General features: G+C 36.9%; 1 protein-coding gene across 14 annotated transcripts in view; it reads left to right on the top strand.

Moving 5' to 3' along the window:
• LOC116425493 (SLIT-ROBO Rho GTPase-activating protein 1) overlaps positions 1-14,254 on the top strand; it is a 51,785-nt gene that overhangs the window by 29,162 nt on the left and 8,369 nt on the right. For all 14 annotated transcript variants that reach the window (XM_031973293.2, XM_031973307.2, XM_031973295.2 and 11 more), the window contains 11 exons: positions 613-796; positions 2,103-2,268; positions 5,624-5,848; positions 8,275-8,403; positions 9,516-9,737; positions 10,367-10,642; positions 10,920-11,515; positions 11,650-11,871; positions 11,970-12,040; positions 12,118-12,298; positions 13,578-13,881. In XM_031973293.2, coding sequence (XP_031829153.1) covers positions 613-796; positions 2,103-2,268; positions 5,624-5,848; positions 8,275-8,403; positions 9,516-9,737; positions 10,367-10,642; positions 10,920-11,515; positions 11,650-11,871; positions 11,970-12,040; positions 12,118-12,298; positions 13,578-13,881 — 2,576 coding nt within the window. The remainder of the gene's footprint in view (positions 1-612; positions 797-2,102; positions 2,269-5,623; positions 5,849-8,274; positions 8,404-9,515; positions 9,738-10,366; positions 10,643-10,919; positions 11,516-11,649; positions 11,872-11,969; positions 12,041-12,117; positions 12,299-13,577; positions 13,882-14,254) is intronic.

The following is a 14,254-nucleotide window of genomic DNA, read 5'->3' as shown; positions in this document are numbered from 1 at the left end:
GACAGAATAAAGAAAGTTTGGGAGTGGGGTGCGGGATGAAAGCAAATGAAAAATCGGGGCTTATATCACTCGGTAACTAGACTGTGAATCTTCACTTACATTCATGATTTTTATAGAGAGATTCGAAAAGCTTGCAAACACATAAAAATATATTTCTGCTACTCAGGGAAACTTGATCGAATTAACAATGATTTCTTTCATAGTTACGCTTGATAGAATTACTTGGCCGTTAATCAGTTGTTAGGGAAGGAAAAGAATTTTATTCTATGTTTATATTTACTTTATCGTAATAATTGATAAAAATTATTTTATCACATTTACCGAGAATTTGGACATTGCAACGGTTTTAAAATTGCATAAGTGTAAATGAGCACGAAGTTATTCCCAGTTGCATCGAACTGCAGCTGATCGTTCCTAAAGTATTTTCGAGGACGTAGAGAGGCGTAAAATTACCCGCAGAAGTGCAATTCACTCTTTTTTCTCTTTTTCTTGCGACAGGCAAACGTGTCCGTAACGCTGAGCAATGAATCATACGATCGATCATCGAAAACCGACCGTAAGGCGGGGTGTTCGTGTTCTCATCTTGTCATTGTTTTCTTTTCTTCTTTTCAGACATACGGCTGCAGCTGAACGAACAGCTGAGATGTCTCGACGTCAGGATGGAGGCACAAGTCGCCCTCGTCGCGGAGCTTCAAGATTTTTTTCGAAAGAGAGCCGAGCTCGAGCTCGATTACAGCAAGTCTCTCGACAAGATGGCCAGAAGTATACAGCTGAGGCATAAAGAGCAAAAGCAGAAGTATATATTCAGTTTTTTTCGAAACCGTGGTTGGAAACTCTACAGGCTGCTGGAAAGAAAAAAGCTTCGGTGCACACTGATGCTTAAAAATATTCTGACATTTCGTACATTTGTACAGTAATATTATACATTTAATGAAATATATAAATTAGAAAAGAACAGAAATGTAATATATTAAACTCTTTCATTAAAAGACGAAGTAATGATATAATAATTTGAAGATTTTGAGTATTGCTATTGTCACTTATGATCGTTTGAGGTTTCAGGAAATAGAAAAAAATCTTTTGAATTTGTTTACAACGTAAGGAAATTTGATTTAATAAACATGTATTTATATATATATCCATAATTCATAATCACATTATGAAGTATTTAAGTGAAAAGTTTATGTCTGATTAAATTTTTGTTTCAAAAACTGCATGTGTATTTGTAAAGATTTTTAATGTCAGATTAATTTTTACAAAGTATGTTAATAATTATCTTATACTATACATTTTCCAATATTTTGAAAAAGTAAAAAGGTATAGTGTTTTAAATGAAATGTGTACCGTAAAAAAGTATATCTTTCTGAAAGAATTTTTTTAAAGAATTTTAAGAAAGGCTTGCAGAAGTTAAAGTAAATCAGTCAGACGTAGTTAAAATTTTCATGCCTATCGTAAAAATAAAAGTGGTTCTGAGAAAAGTATGTTCAAAGCTTTGAGCTGACGAGTTACATGAATCGTTTTGTTCAGAATGTTAAAACTTCTTAAATTTCTCGACTTTTTAGATTGAACTTGTTTAAAACTTTTAAAATGATATCAATGAAAATACATGATATAAACGGTCTTTTAATTTTAAACGGTTATATCTTCTTAATTGCTACAAAGCTAATTATTTTCAATTTTCTATCAATTCTTGAAATTGCATAGTATTGTTACATGTTTTATTTAGTTCTAACTTTAATATCACATTTCATTGTACAGTTTTCTTCTGAACTTCTTTGAAATTATAACAAAATTAAAACGTTATTTAAAATAGTCGAGTTTGTGTAACATTCTGTCATTTCTTTGTTTCTTTCAGTGTATCCCTTCAGCCTGTAGGGTCGATACTGATATTTTCATAATTTAATATATACGTAGAGTTAAAAATATTTTCAAGTAGTTTTTTATATTATAAATATTTCAAGTATTTTTAGATATTATAGATTTTCAAATATTTTCAAGTATTTCTTGATATTATAATTTTCAAGTGTTTCTCTCTGATATCGCATGGAATGGCGCGAATTTAGCGTTGTTTCGATCTACTAGTAAACTCGAGCAATTTTTAGGCGAGAACACTGGCCGTTATTCTCCAGCTACGCTTGCTGGCAACAACTTATCAAGGAGACGAAGTCATTGAGCCAAGACCACGCGGCTCTTTCGGAAGTGTACAGCACGCATCTCGTTGGCCGTTTAAACCAGGTGATGGAAGACGTCCAGCGGATATACAAGCGTGTGAGTACAGATCAATTTTACCCTGGGATGCTCCCAGTAGGAGTTATTGTCCCAGTGCAAATACCCACGATAAAACCAACTAAGTACACCACTGTTATGTGTGTTTAACAGCTTAGTATGATCTGATTAACAGCACCTTATCATCTTTACAATGCGAACGTCTTTCAGAATGTGTAACATTAATCAATAGCATTCGCATAAGAAACGAATTAAGATTATTATTAGATTAATGAAAATAAATATTTGTATGAAAATGTTAATATTTTATTTAGCTTTATAGTTGGTTATTTATTAGTTTTTTTTTTAAATCCGACGTTAAGAGCTAAAAACTTTTAATCGATCTTTCAGTAGCAATAAATATAGCAATCGTGAGTGAAGAGTCCTTTGAGAAGATATTGAGAAATTTATTAATAGACTTTTTAATAGACTCGTTAGTTGAAGTCCTAAGAAATACTATTGTTCTTGCTGTACGAGCACTAACTCTTTTACTCAACCGTGAAATCAAACATCGATTCTCGTAAATAGAAGATACCGGTTTGAGTCGACTGAAACACGTTAATAAAAAGGAAAGTACACATAATAATCTCAGAGATTGCCAGCAGATTAAACTTTAAAGTATGCAAATTTCCTCGATTGTTTTCTACGTCGTCACAAAGGCCAGACTTTATAGAATGAACTCTCCTTGCCTTGTTATTTATTTCGCAGCTACATTCATTACAACTACTTTCCCGTAAATAATTCCTTAGACAGAGAAGGAAATCTAAAAGTCGAATATTAATAACTAGAAAACAGTCCCTCATTAAGAGGGAAATAAATATTTATCAGCATATTGTACCAGCAAACGTATCATTTAATTGCTTAACACTAGAGCTACCGAGCATTTATTGATATGTAATCCTTATAAAGATTGTAACAATACATTTTTTCCGTTTTCTTTTGATATGTGTTATAGTATTTAAGTGAAACCATTTATTTTCATTGTAATTCTGAATATTCAATACTTTCAAAATATCAATAACTGCAAAGAAAGAAAACTAAAACTCGTTATTTTGATGGTTACGGTAGTTCCAGTGTTAAGCAACAGAAAGTCAATACATAATTCTTCTTTCCTCAGTTTTCAAAAGTTCGGTCTGTAATAATTTCGCTTTTTACGGGGAAGCTTTTCGAAAAAAAAACTTTTGTTCACAAAGGGTTAAAGGAAACTGCTACAGTTTCCGCCGCACCTTCTTCGTTTACTCGGTTATTCGATACGTCAATCTTCAGCACCTGTAGATTTCTTTGGGAGTCCTGGTCTCTGCTTACCGCTACAGGTATCCGTGTCCCTGAATTTTGTAACCGTATACCGCACTGTACATTTCAGAACATTCACTTCGACTGCAATTCCCCTTTCAATTGTCAACGTCGCGCCTATGGCTGCCTAGGTTTCCATAGCGTTTGTTTTGCTCCCCGACTCGTAACTGCGATCGAGTACTCGTTGTCGAAGTTAACTACCGCAGCGAAACTCTCGCGAAAGTTCAAGGGAGAATCACAAAATCTGCATGCACGCTGCATGTGAACGCATAAAATCCACAGTCTAATTGCTGCTTGCTCATTTCGTATATGATTTTACGACGATTTATCCCGTTAGTTTGTGTGCCTCGTGGATTAGTTGCTCCTTTCATCTCCGTGAAAGCCTCGTTTTTCTTTAATCTGTTAACTATAAAATTTAGTTTGAAAAATCTCTCAATAAAATAAAAAAATAAAGTGTGTACTTCTCAAACGCAGGACGAATGAATGTGGGGTATACTTTAATGAAAAACCAGAGCAAGACAAAGAAGACCTATATGCTTATCTGAAAAAATAAATAATTCATCGCTGAAAGAATTAGTATCATTTCAAGCTTTAAGATGCGCGTATACTCGTCAACCGCAGTTAACTGGTTAATTGGCATTAGAACTATCGTGCTAGTAAAAACGATTGGTATTTAATCCTCCTATCTTTTAATTACTTATTTTAAATATTAGTAGTTACACTTGTAATTCTAGTGTTAAAGAATTTTGTGAGCAACGTGCAATCTCTGTTGCTTTTGATTTAAATTACTGCTAAATAAATCCCATTAACTCTTTGTCATACACGACAAATATACTTTTGCACTTATTGGAACTGTTTTATTGTTAATAATTTATTATTAAAGGGAGAATTCCATAGGTACCCTATGTCTGCACTTGCTTGAAAGATTAACAATTAATGTTAGGACAAGAATATTTGATTGTAACTTAAAACTATAAGTTTTATTAACATTTGCATTCGTTAATTTTATTTAAGTTCTAAAGGGTTAGAAATATTTTATGTGTTTTAAATCGCAATAACTCTTGTTCTATTATAAAATGAGTGCGATCTAATATTAAATATGTCCTTTTAACAGTAACGATGATCATTTAATTCCTATCATTGCTTCTAAGTATTTTAATTCGAAATAAAATTTGTGGCAATTGACTGTCTGGTAAAAGTTCTTAGTGCAGCACAACACGTAATAAAGTGAACGAATTGATCACTCAACCCAATACAGTATTCCCCCTTGTAATTGCACTTTGTCGACCCCCTCACGATGGTATCGTCATCCCCACCATATCATAGGGCTTTCGTTCCATCTGACTGGCTCATAATCGACGCTCTTTATTTCCTTCTAAAAAAAAACCAAAGCCCGCCGTCAGCAAATAAAACAATTGCAAATTTGTCCCCAGTGCTGTTTATAACCATATCATCGCGAACCAAAAAATGCAATTTCGTGGTAGCAAAAATTAGAATTTTCCCTACAATTGATACTGTGTATTGTTCCTGAAATAAATCTAGTCATCATAAGAAATAATCATAAATAAACGTAATAATAATAAATAATAAAGTCTTGAAGTAATTTGTTAATAGGTAAAAATAATAGCACATTATTTAAACAAATATTCAACGTATAAAGAAAAATATTACATTGTATTTTAATATCTTGTAACTTCATTTGTATTGCCAGTAATATTTCAATTGCGTAGGAAAACTGATAGCAGTTAATTTTACGAAATATCCATAAAGTAAAACCACAGGATATTAAATATAATCGAATTAAACTTTCCAACAATTTCGAATCGATAAAAGAGAAATTTCGAAACTACGTTACCATTTTGTCACACCGATAACAACTATTTATATTTCTACCCGTGACTTAAGCCAACGCACAAAACAAGTGTATTTATCCTAAACACGAGCAGTCTACAATTACCTAAAAATACATTCTCGAAACTTGTAAGCAATATTCTATAACCTGCGATCATCTCATCGCAAAGTATACCGCACAGAAAAATAAACGGATTTTCCGATCGTTTTTCAGTGCCGTGAAATAGGTTATGAGACCCACGAGGAAATACTCCGAGTGCTGCACGAGCTCCACACCACGATGAAGACGTACCAGGCTTACCAAGCGGAGTCGAGGCAAGCGGAAACGAAGCTCCGGGTTGCGGAGCAACAGCGCACCAAGCTAGAGGTGGCGAACGCTCCGCCCGAAAAGCTCGCGCGTAGCAAAAAATACAAGCTCATCGAGAAGGAAGTGAACAAGGTACACAATAGAAATCAAGGCCAAGCCTGGGTTACGATTCGACTTTTGAGCTACCACCGCCACCGCCACCGCTGTCGCCGCCGCCTGACCCTGCCTACTCGCCTCCCTACCTTCGCGAATCTCAAACCTCGAGCTTGTACTCAACGCTCGCGCAGTCTATCGATTTTCGTCGTGGAGTTCCCTCGTTGAACACTGGTCACTTGCGTCCTTGCCTTCGTCTAGGTTCCCTCTTTCTTCTTTTCTTATCCTTTTCCTGGTCTTTATCCTTCACTTCGATTTTCCTTGGGGAGTCCCCTTGTTGAACACTGATTGCTTGCATCCTTGCCTCTGCTCCTCTTGCTTTTCTCGATTCTCTCATTTTTCTTTATCTACTTCAATCTTCCTTGTAGTGTTCCCTGGTTGAACACTGGTCACTTGCGTCCTTGTGTCCTTGTGTTTGTCTAGACTTCCTCTCCTCTTTTCCTTATCCTTTTTCTAGTTTTCTCTTTCACTTCAATTTTACTTGGGAAGTGCCTTTGCTGAATACTGGGGGCTTGCATTCTTGTCTCTGTTCCTCTTGATTTTTTTTAATTCGTTCATTTTTCTTTGTCCACTTCAATTTTCTCTGTGGAGTTCCCTCGTTGAAAACTACTTGCGTTCTTGACTTTGTATGTACTTCCTCCTCTCTTACCTATTCTTATTTTTCTTATGTTCTATTTTTATTCTTCATCTGTGTTGCTTTCTTCCTCTTTATTATACTTCTTCCAACGGTTATCTTCCATTCCGTCGCTTTTCTTCATCTTGGTTATTGTTATCCTTATCCATAGGAAAATTAGTTTTTAATGGAATCGATTATTGCATTTTAATTATTGCCAGTAATTTGAGATCAGATTATATTTCGTTCCATTCTGATCGAACACAGTTAGTTAAGTCATTGTTTTCACCTATGTTGCCATCTCCCTTCTTTTGATTTATTTTTCTTCTGCTCTTCTTCCTCCGCTTCAGCTTTTTTCGCAGAGTTTCTTCATTGAACATTTTGTATCTTCTCTCCTCCTTCTTGTTCTTCTTTTGCTCTTCTTCCATTTTCTCTCTCTACTTCTCCTCTTGATCTTCGTCATATCTCCTTCCTCATCTTTGCATCGAATAAAGCGTATGATTTCATTCATACGACTTCGAAACATCACGCGCCGTTACGTTAATTTTAGAACCTTCCTAGACCCACGGCATACACTATACACTTCCGGTCGGAATTGAAATCATCAGCATCAAAGGTCGCGCAGTTCACGAAAATAGAATCCAGAAGCGCACTGTTTCCTACTCATTTGTCGAGTCCACACGAAAGAGTGATTTGACCTTTTCAATGCTGCTGGTCGTGTAAACAAGCCTAACGAATTAGGCGCTGCCAGTGTTACGAGCACGTTTACACGTCCGCTGAATCGGACAACGCGAGTCCTGTCAGCGCGTTTCACGTATCTAATGTGTTTGTTTTCGGGATGAAACATTGTACGTGTTTCTGCTGATTCGTTTAATCGACCGTTGAACTCGTAGCATACTAGGCTTTCCATATCAGTAGTTCCATGTTTTTATTGTACAAAAATGTTAATTAGAACTACCTTCATACCATATTATCACTTCTAATTCTTTTAATTCATCAACTACCCGTCATTATTGTGAATTACATTTTTTTCTTTAATATTTCATTTTTATAAAAATCTTTTTTTCTTTAATGAACGAAACTATCCTAACATTAATATTACATGTTTACGATCTGGTGTATAAACATTTCCTCCGTTAAATAATTTTACATGAACTAAATCAAGCGATAATTAATTAACGAAAAATCTGAAGAATGCTGGCGAAGAATGAGAAAGTTTCTTAAACACAGATATATTTTCTATCGCAGTCTGCTATTCGAATTAACATTTTTCTTCGGTTACACAGAGAAAGTGAACAATAACTTCACAATTACGTGAAAACTTTTATACATAGTAGTCCACTTTACGTACGCTCAACTGATTCATCGATAGCATCCAACGTCACGAGAAACAGCAGTACTTTCACGATCACATGGTATTTGTTTCCCCAATCCCTATTTGATGCATTATCATAAATTCAATTTTCTATTTTATCAATATTGTAAAACACATTGCATTAGATTTTCGGAACAGACAATCGTTTCGAGCTTCGAAAAAGACAAAAGGCATAGAAAAAATGATAAAATAGTCCGACAAAAACGTGTTTCATGGTTTCCGCAGCGTGACGGAGGTTCTCGTGTCGTGTTCACATTGAACAAGCTCGTCGAGTCATACGATCCCACGCGTCAGGATTAAAACTCGGTTGGTTCCCGCGAGAATATTCTCATTGCCCGGCACAAACGTTCGTAACGAGGATGAACCGTCGATTAGAATTGATCAGGGCTGACCTGCATTCGTTGCGATTCGTTTCAGAGAAAGAACAAGTACCAAGAGGCGAAGCTGAAAGCGTTGAAAGCGAGAAACGACTACATTTTGTGTCTAGAGGCCTCAAATACGACGATACACAAGTACTTCGTGGACGATCTGTCGGATCTCATCGACGTAAGTTGCGCTAAGATGTGTGCCCTTGATGGAAGAGATATAGCATTGGCCGTGGAATCGATCCAGCGCTGAAGCGCCCGTGTTTCGGCCACTGGGACAAAAGAAGTGACGAAAGCGAGGCTGCGGAAGGTCTTGGGCCTTGCTCAAAGCCATAGGAATGTGAATTTCCATCCTTTTTAGAGCGAAAATTTTTCTTTATTTTCATTGAATTCTATTTATCTTGATCACTTTGGTGTAAGAGTAGCAAACTTTTATAATTATTTGAAAGAAAATTTTTAAACAGAATGTTATGGTATTTAAACAGGTTCTTGCATTATTTGTATGTATGCTTATGAATTGATACTAACATGGTTGTAGTTTTTCGTTTAATTTAATTTTGCATTTTTAAATTCACCATTCAACACATTTTTTCCTTTCCCAAAAAGTAAAGTTGAAGCCTTAAAATTATTTAACTAATTATTTTATTTTCTAATATTTCTTAGGATTTAAATAACTGATAGTCAAATATTTCAATGTTCACCAACAACAGAAATTCGTTCATTCAAAGTAAAGTAAATTGAAAAGAAAATAAACCACCAGTATGATATTTATTGAAGCATCAACACAGAATGGTGTGTGTAAATAGTTTCATGATTCGTGTCATTAATACATTCGCGGCCGGTAACATTTTCACTTTTCTCTATCTGAAAGTCAATGGAAACAAAGAAATCTTAAAGCTAGAAGGTTTTATTAAAAATAAGCTAGCTTTTATTAAAAATCAGAAGGAAAATGCCAATCCAAAAATGAGAAGATAGCTGACGTAAATTCGCGTCATTGACCGTTCATGCATGAATAAAATTCAGTAATTACAGATCATACTTACGATCACGCTGTACCGTTTCTGTTGAGGGTAAATTATATTTCACAAACCACTGACACGTTTGGTTTATCGGAGAAATCGCACTTACTATACCAGTTTGCGAGCCTTAAAAGTGCATTGAACTGGCTTCTCGATGGCGTGCGGGTGACCTACTACCCGCTAATGACTGGGTCACCAACTACCGTCGAGCGGTTCAGCTGGCAACAGGTTAACGAGACACGAATAAGATGATCACTTGATCTAAATGTTTCAGTGCATGGATTTCGGTTTTCACAATTGTATCGCTCGTGCATTGCTGATGCACTGTAGCGCGGAAGAGGGCAGACAACGCTCGTTGCAGTCCGGCGCCGAACAGCTGGCTGCCTGCGTTGGTGCTCTAGACTCCAGAGCGGACAAACAGAGATTCCTGGAATCTCATCATTCAGCTTTCATGATCCCGAAGAAGTTCGAGTTCCAAGGGCAACGAGGAGATGAAGTAAACTCTCTGAAACCCACGAAGTCCCAAGTTCATACGTAATAAGATCCAAATACACCCGGGCTTATCGTGATCTATTAGAAGAAGCTGAAACAGATATTTTCCTTTTTGAACAAAAGATCTGAATAGGGCTTTTAACCTTTTATTTACAATGAGTGTTTATATGTACTAACTGACAGAAGTATGAGACCAAGTATTTCTGTTACCTGTGGAAGGAAATATTGTTAAAGTGTAACGCAAATTATTTACCAAAGTGAAACAGAAATAATTTTGGTAACTATTGATTTCGCAAGTTTTATTATATCACAAGATAATATTATCTTCTTTCATTAATTATGAATTCTAGTCTCTTACTTTTGCTCAGCTGTACGTATATATCACGGAAAAGTAATTAGTATAACAAATTGAATGTTTTATTAAATTGACAACGTTAAATGTATTATTATATCTTACACGGTAATTGTTGAGATGCTTGAAATAATTTAATGACACGAGCGGAGTTGGTATACAGGTATTATAAATATACAACTCAGGATTAAGCCGAACAATTTTGGACGTTAATACGTAAACGAGAAAAAGTTAGTATCCTTCAATAATATGGGGCATTAACGGTGTTCGACGCTTCGCAGACGCCAGAGCCTGAATTGCAAAAATTGTTGCACGCTGAGATGGAGCAACGATTGACACAGTTGCAGCAGAGGGTAACGTCTTTGCGAACGGAGTCCGAGGAAGTTTGGAAAACTTTAGAAACAGCAGAAGCTAGTCTCTTGGAAATGTTAACAGCGAAAGACTACGACTGCTCAAGGTATTTCGGAGAGAACGCAGTACCTACGTCGAGGCCTCCAGAAACCTTGCAAATAAAGCTTAGAGCCGACAGGCAAGAAACTGAAGAATTCTACCTCACGGTGAGTTAGCTACTTTTTCCATGAGAAACGTGTCAACTTAAATAATTATTAGTACACTACAAAAGATATTTGCGTATTTCAGTATTTTATTAAAAGTTCTAAGAACATAAAGAACTTGAGACAACAATCTACTGAATTGAAACATAGATACATGAAATTAAATACAAAATAAATTTCAACCTAAATTTTATTAAAAATATAATTAACAATATAGTTAACAATTTTTAATCTTGTATAGAAAAAAACAAAACGCATGTGTTTCGTTGTAATTTTCTAGAAATTCAGGGAATACCTGCTTGGCACCTCCAGAATAGCTAGACTAGATGCGAAACAAGAATACATTAGACAGAGTTTGTTAGACGGCTCAACGGCAAGTCCGAATCCGTCGCTGTCGACCACGAAGCAGAAGCAAGCCCGCCGAAAGCGTATCGGCCGGTTGCAAATGAACGGACAGCCAAAGTTGTTCGGCGGTTCGTTGGAAGAGTACTTGGAGAGCACGAATCAGGAGATACCATTGATCATGAAGAGTTGCATCAGAGTAATCAATCTGTACGGCCTTCATCATCAAGGTATCTTCCGGGTCTCCGGGTCTCAAGTGGAAATTAACAATTTCCGCGAATGGTTCGAGAGAGGAGAGGACCCGCTGGCGGATGTAACCGACGCGTCGGACATAAACAGCGTGGCCGGCGTGTTGAAGCTCTATCTACGAGAGCTTAGGGAGCCACTGTTCCCTATCATTTACTTCGAGCACCTCATGGAATTGGCGCAGCTAGAATCGAAACAAGAATTCGTCAACAAAATGAAGGAATTGATTTCGAGTCTTCCAAGACCGGTTGTCATTGTAATGCGATATCTATTCGCCTTTCTAAATCAGTAAGTATCTTCTTTTATCGAAACAAGCTGCAGCTTGTACCTCTAATTATTTCTTTTTTATGATGTTCGGCGGTGCTTCCAGTAATATTTTTTCCATAAAGAAAATTTAATGAAATAATATTTCACGCAAACAGCCTTTCCGAATTCTCGGATGAGAATATGATGGATCCTTACAATCTGGCGATCTGTTTTGGACCTACGTTAGTGCCCGTGCCGGAGGACAAGGACCAAGTACAGTATCAGAACCAAGTGAACGAACTTATCAAAAACATTATCACATTCTGCGAAGAGATATTTCCGGAGGACATTGGAGGTACTCAGTACGAAAAGTACATCAGTAGAGAACCGGACGACGCGTAAGTGTAGCTTAGTGTAGGCAGACAATTTGTCCGATTGTTTTCTGGCTAGAAAGGTCAGCAGCTAGAATAATTTTCTTTTTTCTGTCGTTTTACAGAGATGTAGGCGACTCACCGACGGATCAGGTCCAGGAAGACATGGATTCGGAGGTGTACCCGTCCGAGGATGGTGAGTGAGAAATCAGTTTGTGCTGCACCTTCGGAATCCGACAGTGCCCGATCTACGTTCCTTTTGTGTATTCCCAGAATCGGAAAACCTTGAAGCCACAGCGCAATTCGATTTCAATGCAAGGTCCGAAAGAGAGTTAAGCTTCAAAAAGGGGGATACCTTGACTCTATACACGCAAGTCAGTAATGACTGGTGGCGAGGTGCCTTGGCTGGTAGAGAGGGCCTTATTCCCGATAAATATATTATGATCAAGATAAAGTAAGTGCGATTTAATCACTCGCAATGGCCGATTATATTCGTCGAGAATGCTTTTTAATGTTTATCGCATTCATAACCATGCGGTGTTACGCGAGTTCCACAACAGAACTTGAGTTCTTTCAGCTGTTCAGGAGCTTTGTCTAGATCTTAGGTGGAGCAATAGTAGTTACTAGTTCCATCGTAACTTAGTTGCTCGCTGTTTGGAATGATTTGTCTTTTTCTCTGGCCCTTCACTCTTTCTCCAATTAATTGTAGGAAGTTTAGATACGAATCCGTAATATTCCATATTTTCGAGGACAGTATAAGTTCCCCTTGCGTCAGCATTTAACAATGTCTAAAATAGTAACTGGGATTTTAATCACTTTTAATTACTAAGGATGCCGTGGAATACCTCTGAATTACCTACAAATTACCTGACTCATCTCTGAAACAATTAATTATTGGACATACGTTTTCGGTAAAACTTTCGTTGTAATTTGAAATTTTTTTCAATAAGTACTATCGACCTGTACATTTCGTATCTACGCTTTCAAAATATCCTGTACACAAGATTAAATTAAATTTCATCGAAATGCTGAAAGGTCAACCCCTTACCTTATAATGTCGTGTCAAGCTCGTGACGTACGTTTCAAAATAAATATTATTTTTGTTATCAATCGTTAACCTTTGAAGTAAACGTAAACATAGAACCATGTACGGACTTATGTTTTTATGTAGTAAATTATTTACGATAAAGTAGTTCCAGCAAGAACAATCGTGAAAGAAATTATAGAGCAAGGGGTTACCTCATAACATACAAAGGTGAAACGATCAACATACTTTAACATGCACAATTCCTGAAAGGTCCCAGGACTTTTGTATCGTTACTCTACTTCATTTTGTTCATTTTCAAACCTAATGCTATCAAGAATTAGAAATATCATTCATTAAAAATATTTATGTTTTGAAATTTCTACCCTAGAAAATAATTACAACAATTAGTAACAAAAGAAATATGCATTGGCGTTCCTGTGTGATCACACTTCAGATGACAATAATTGACACGTTGACTGCTATATCACTTCAACTTAAAATGTCACAATTCTTCACACAGATTTATATATTAACCGTTCTTTAATCCTAAATCAGCAGTCTCTGTGTTAAAATCGATAAGACCACGCAAAGAAGCACAGACCCTGGTCCCAAACGATTTTACCTTCAACAGCGAGCATCTATTTTTCGATTTTTCTAATGGTCCTTATTTCGTGTCCCACTATAAACTGTCCGATGGTCTGTTTAGGGACGAGGAACGTGAAAAGGAACTCTTGAAATCGTCCAGCGAGGAGTCGATGAGAAGACGAACCTCGAGCTCGGCCGACAGCGTTCTATCGAGCAACAACTCGCCGCTGATGGGCCCATCTGGTAATCCTTCGACCTGGTCCTCTGGCATCGCGTCCGACACTGCATCGACTAACCTGACACCCACACCGACGGCTGCGGGCGCGATCGCAACTGACAATACCGGGAATAGCAGCAGCGTTGTCCCGACCCTCGTCACAAATGCACCCTGCATCTCGTCGACGCAGCCGATCATCAGTCGAGAGGTATTGGAAACTACCGTTTAGTACGAACGCTTGTTCAACCCTTTTTTATTTTTTTCTTCTTCACGTAATTGGTTTGCTTGTGTACATTTTTTTTGCGACGCACTCGCAAAAGACTGAAACTCTAGGCACAAGTGCATGGCTGTGTGTTGCGCTGTTATTTCGAACTCGATTTCCTTTTCGAATGCAATACCGATGAACGACCCAGCTAGGTGTTCACCGAAGGAATGACGAGAAAAACTTTTGATGTTTTTTTTTTAGAGGCTTTAGAACGTTCCAGGGTGATCACCCTCGAATGAGAATGGCTCTGAAAGTTTGAAATCTACTTTTTCAAATTTTACTTAGATCATAAAATGTTCCAAGAAGTTTCATTTTA

The sequence above is a fragment of the Nomia melanderi genome, chromosome 4, assembly GCF_051020985.1.
Source record: "Nomia melanderi isolate GNS246 chromosome 4, iyNomMela1, whole genome shotgun sequence".
Taxonomy (NCBI): domain Eukaryota; kingdom Metazoa; phylum Arthropoda; class Insecta; order Hymenoptera; family Halictidae; genus Nomia; species Nomia melanderi.
This window is presented reverse-complemented; position numbering and strand designations above follow the sequence as displayed.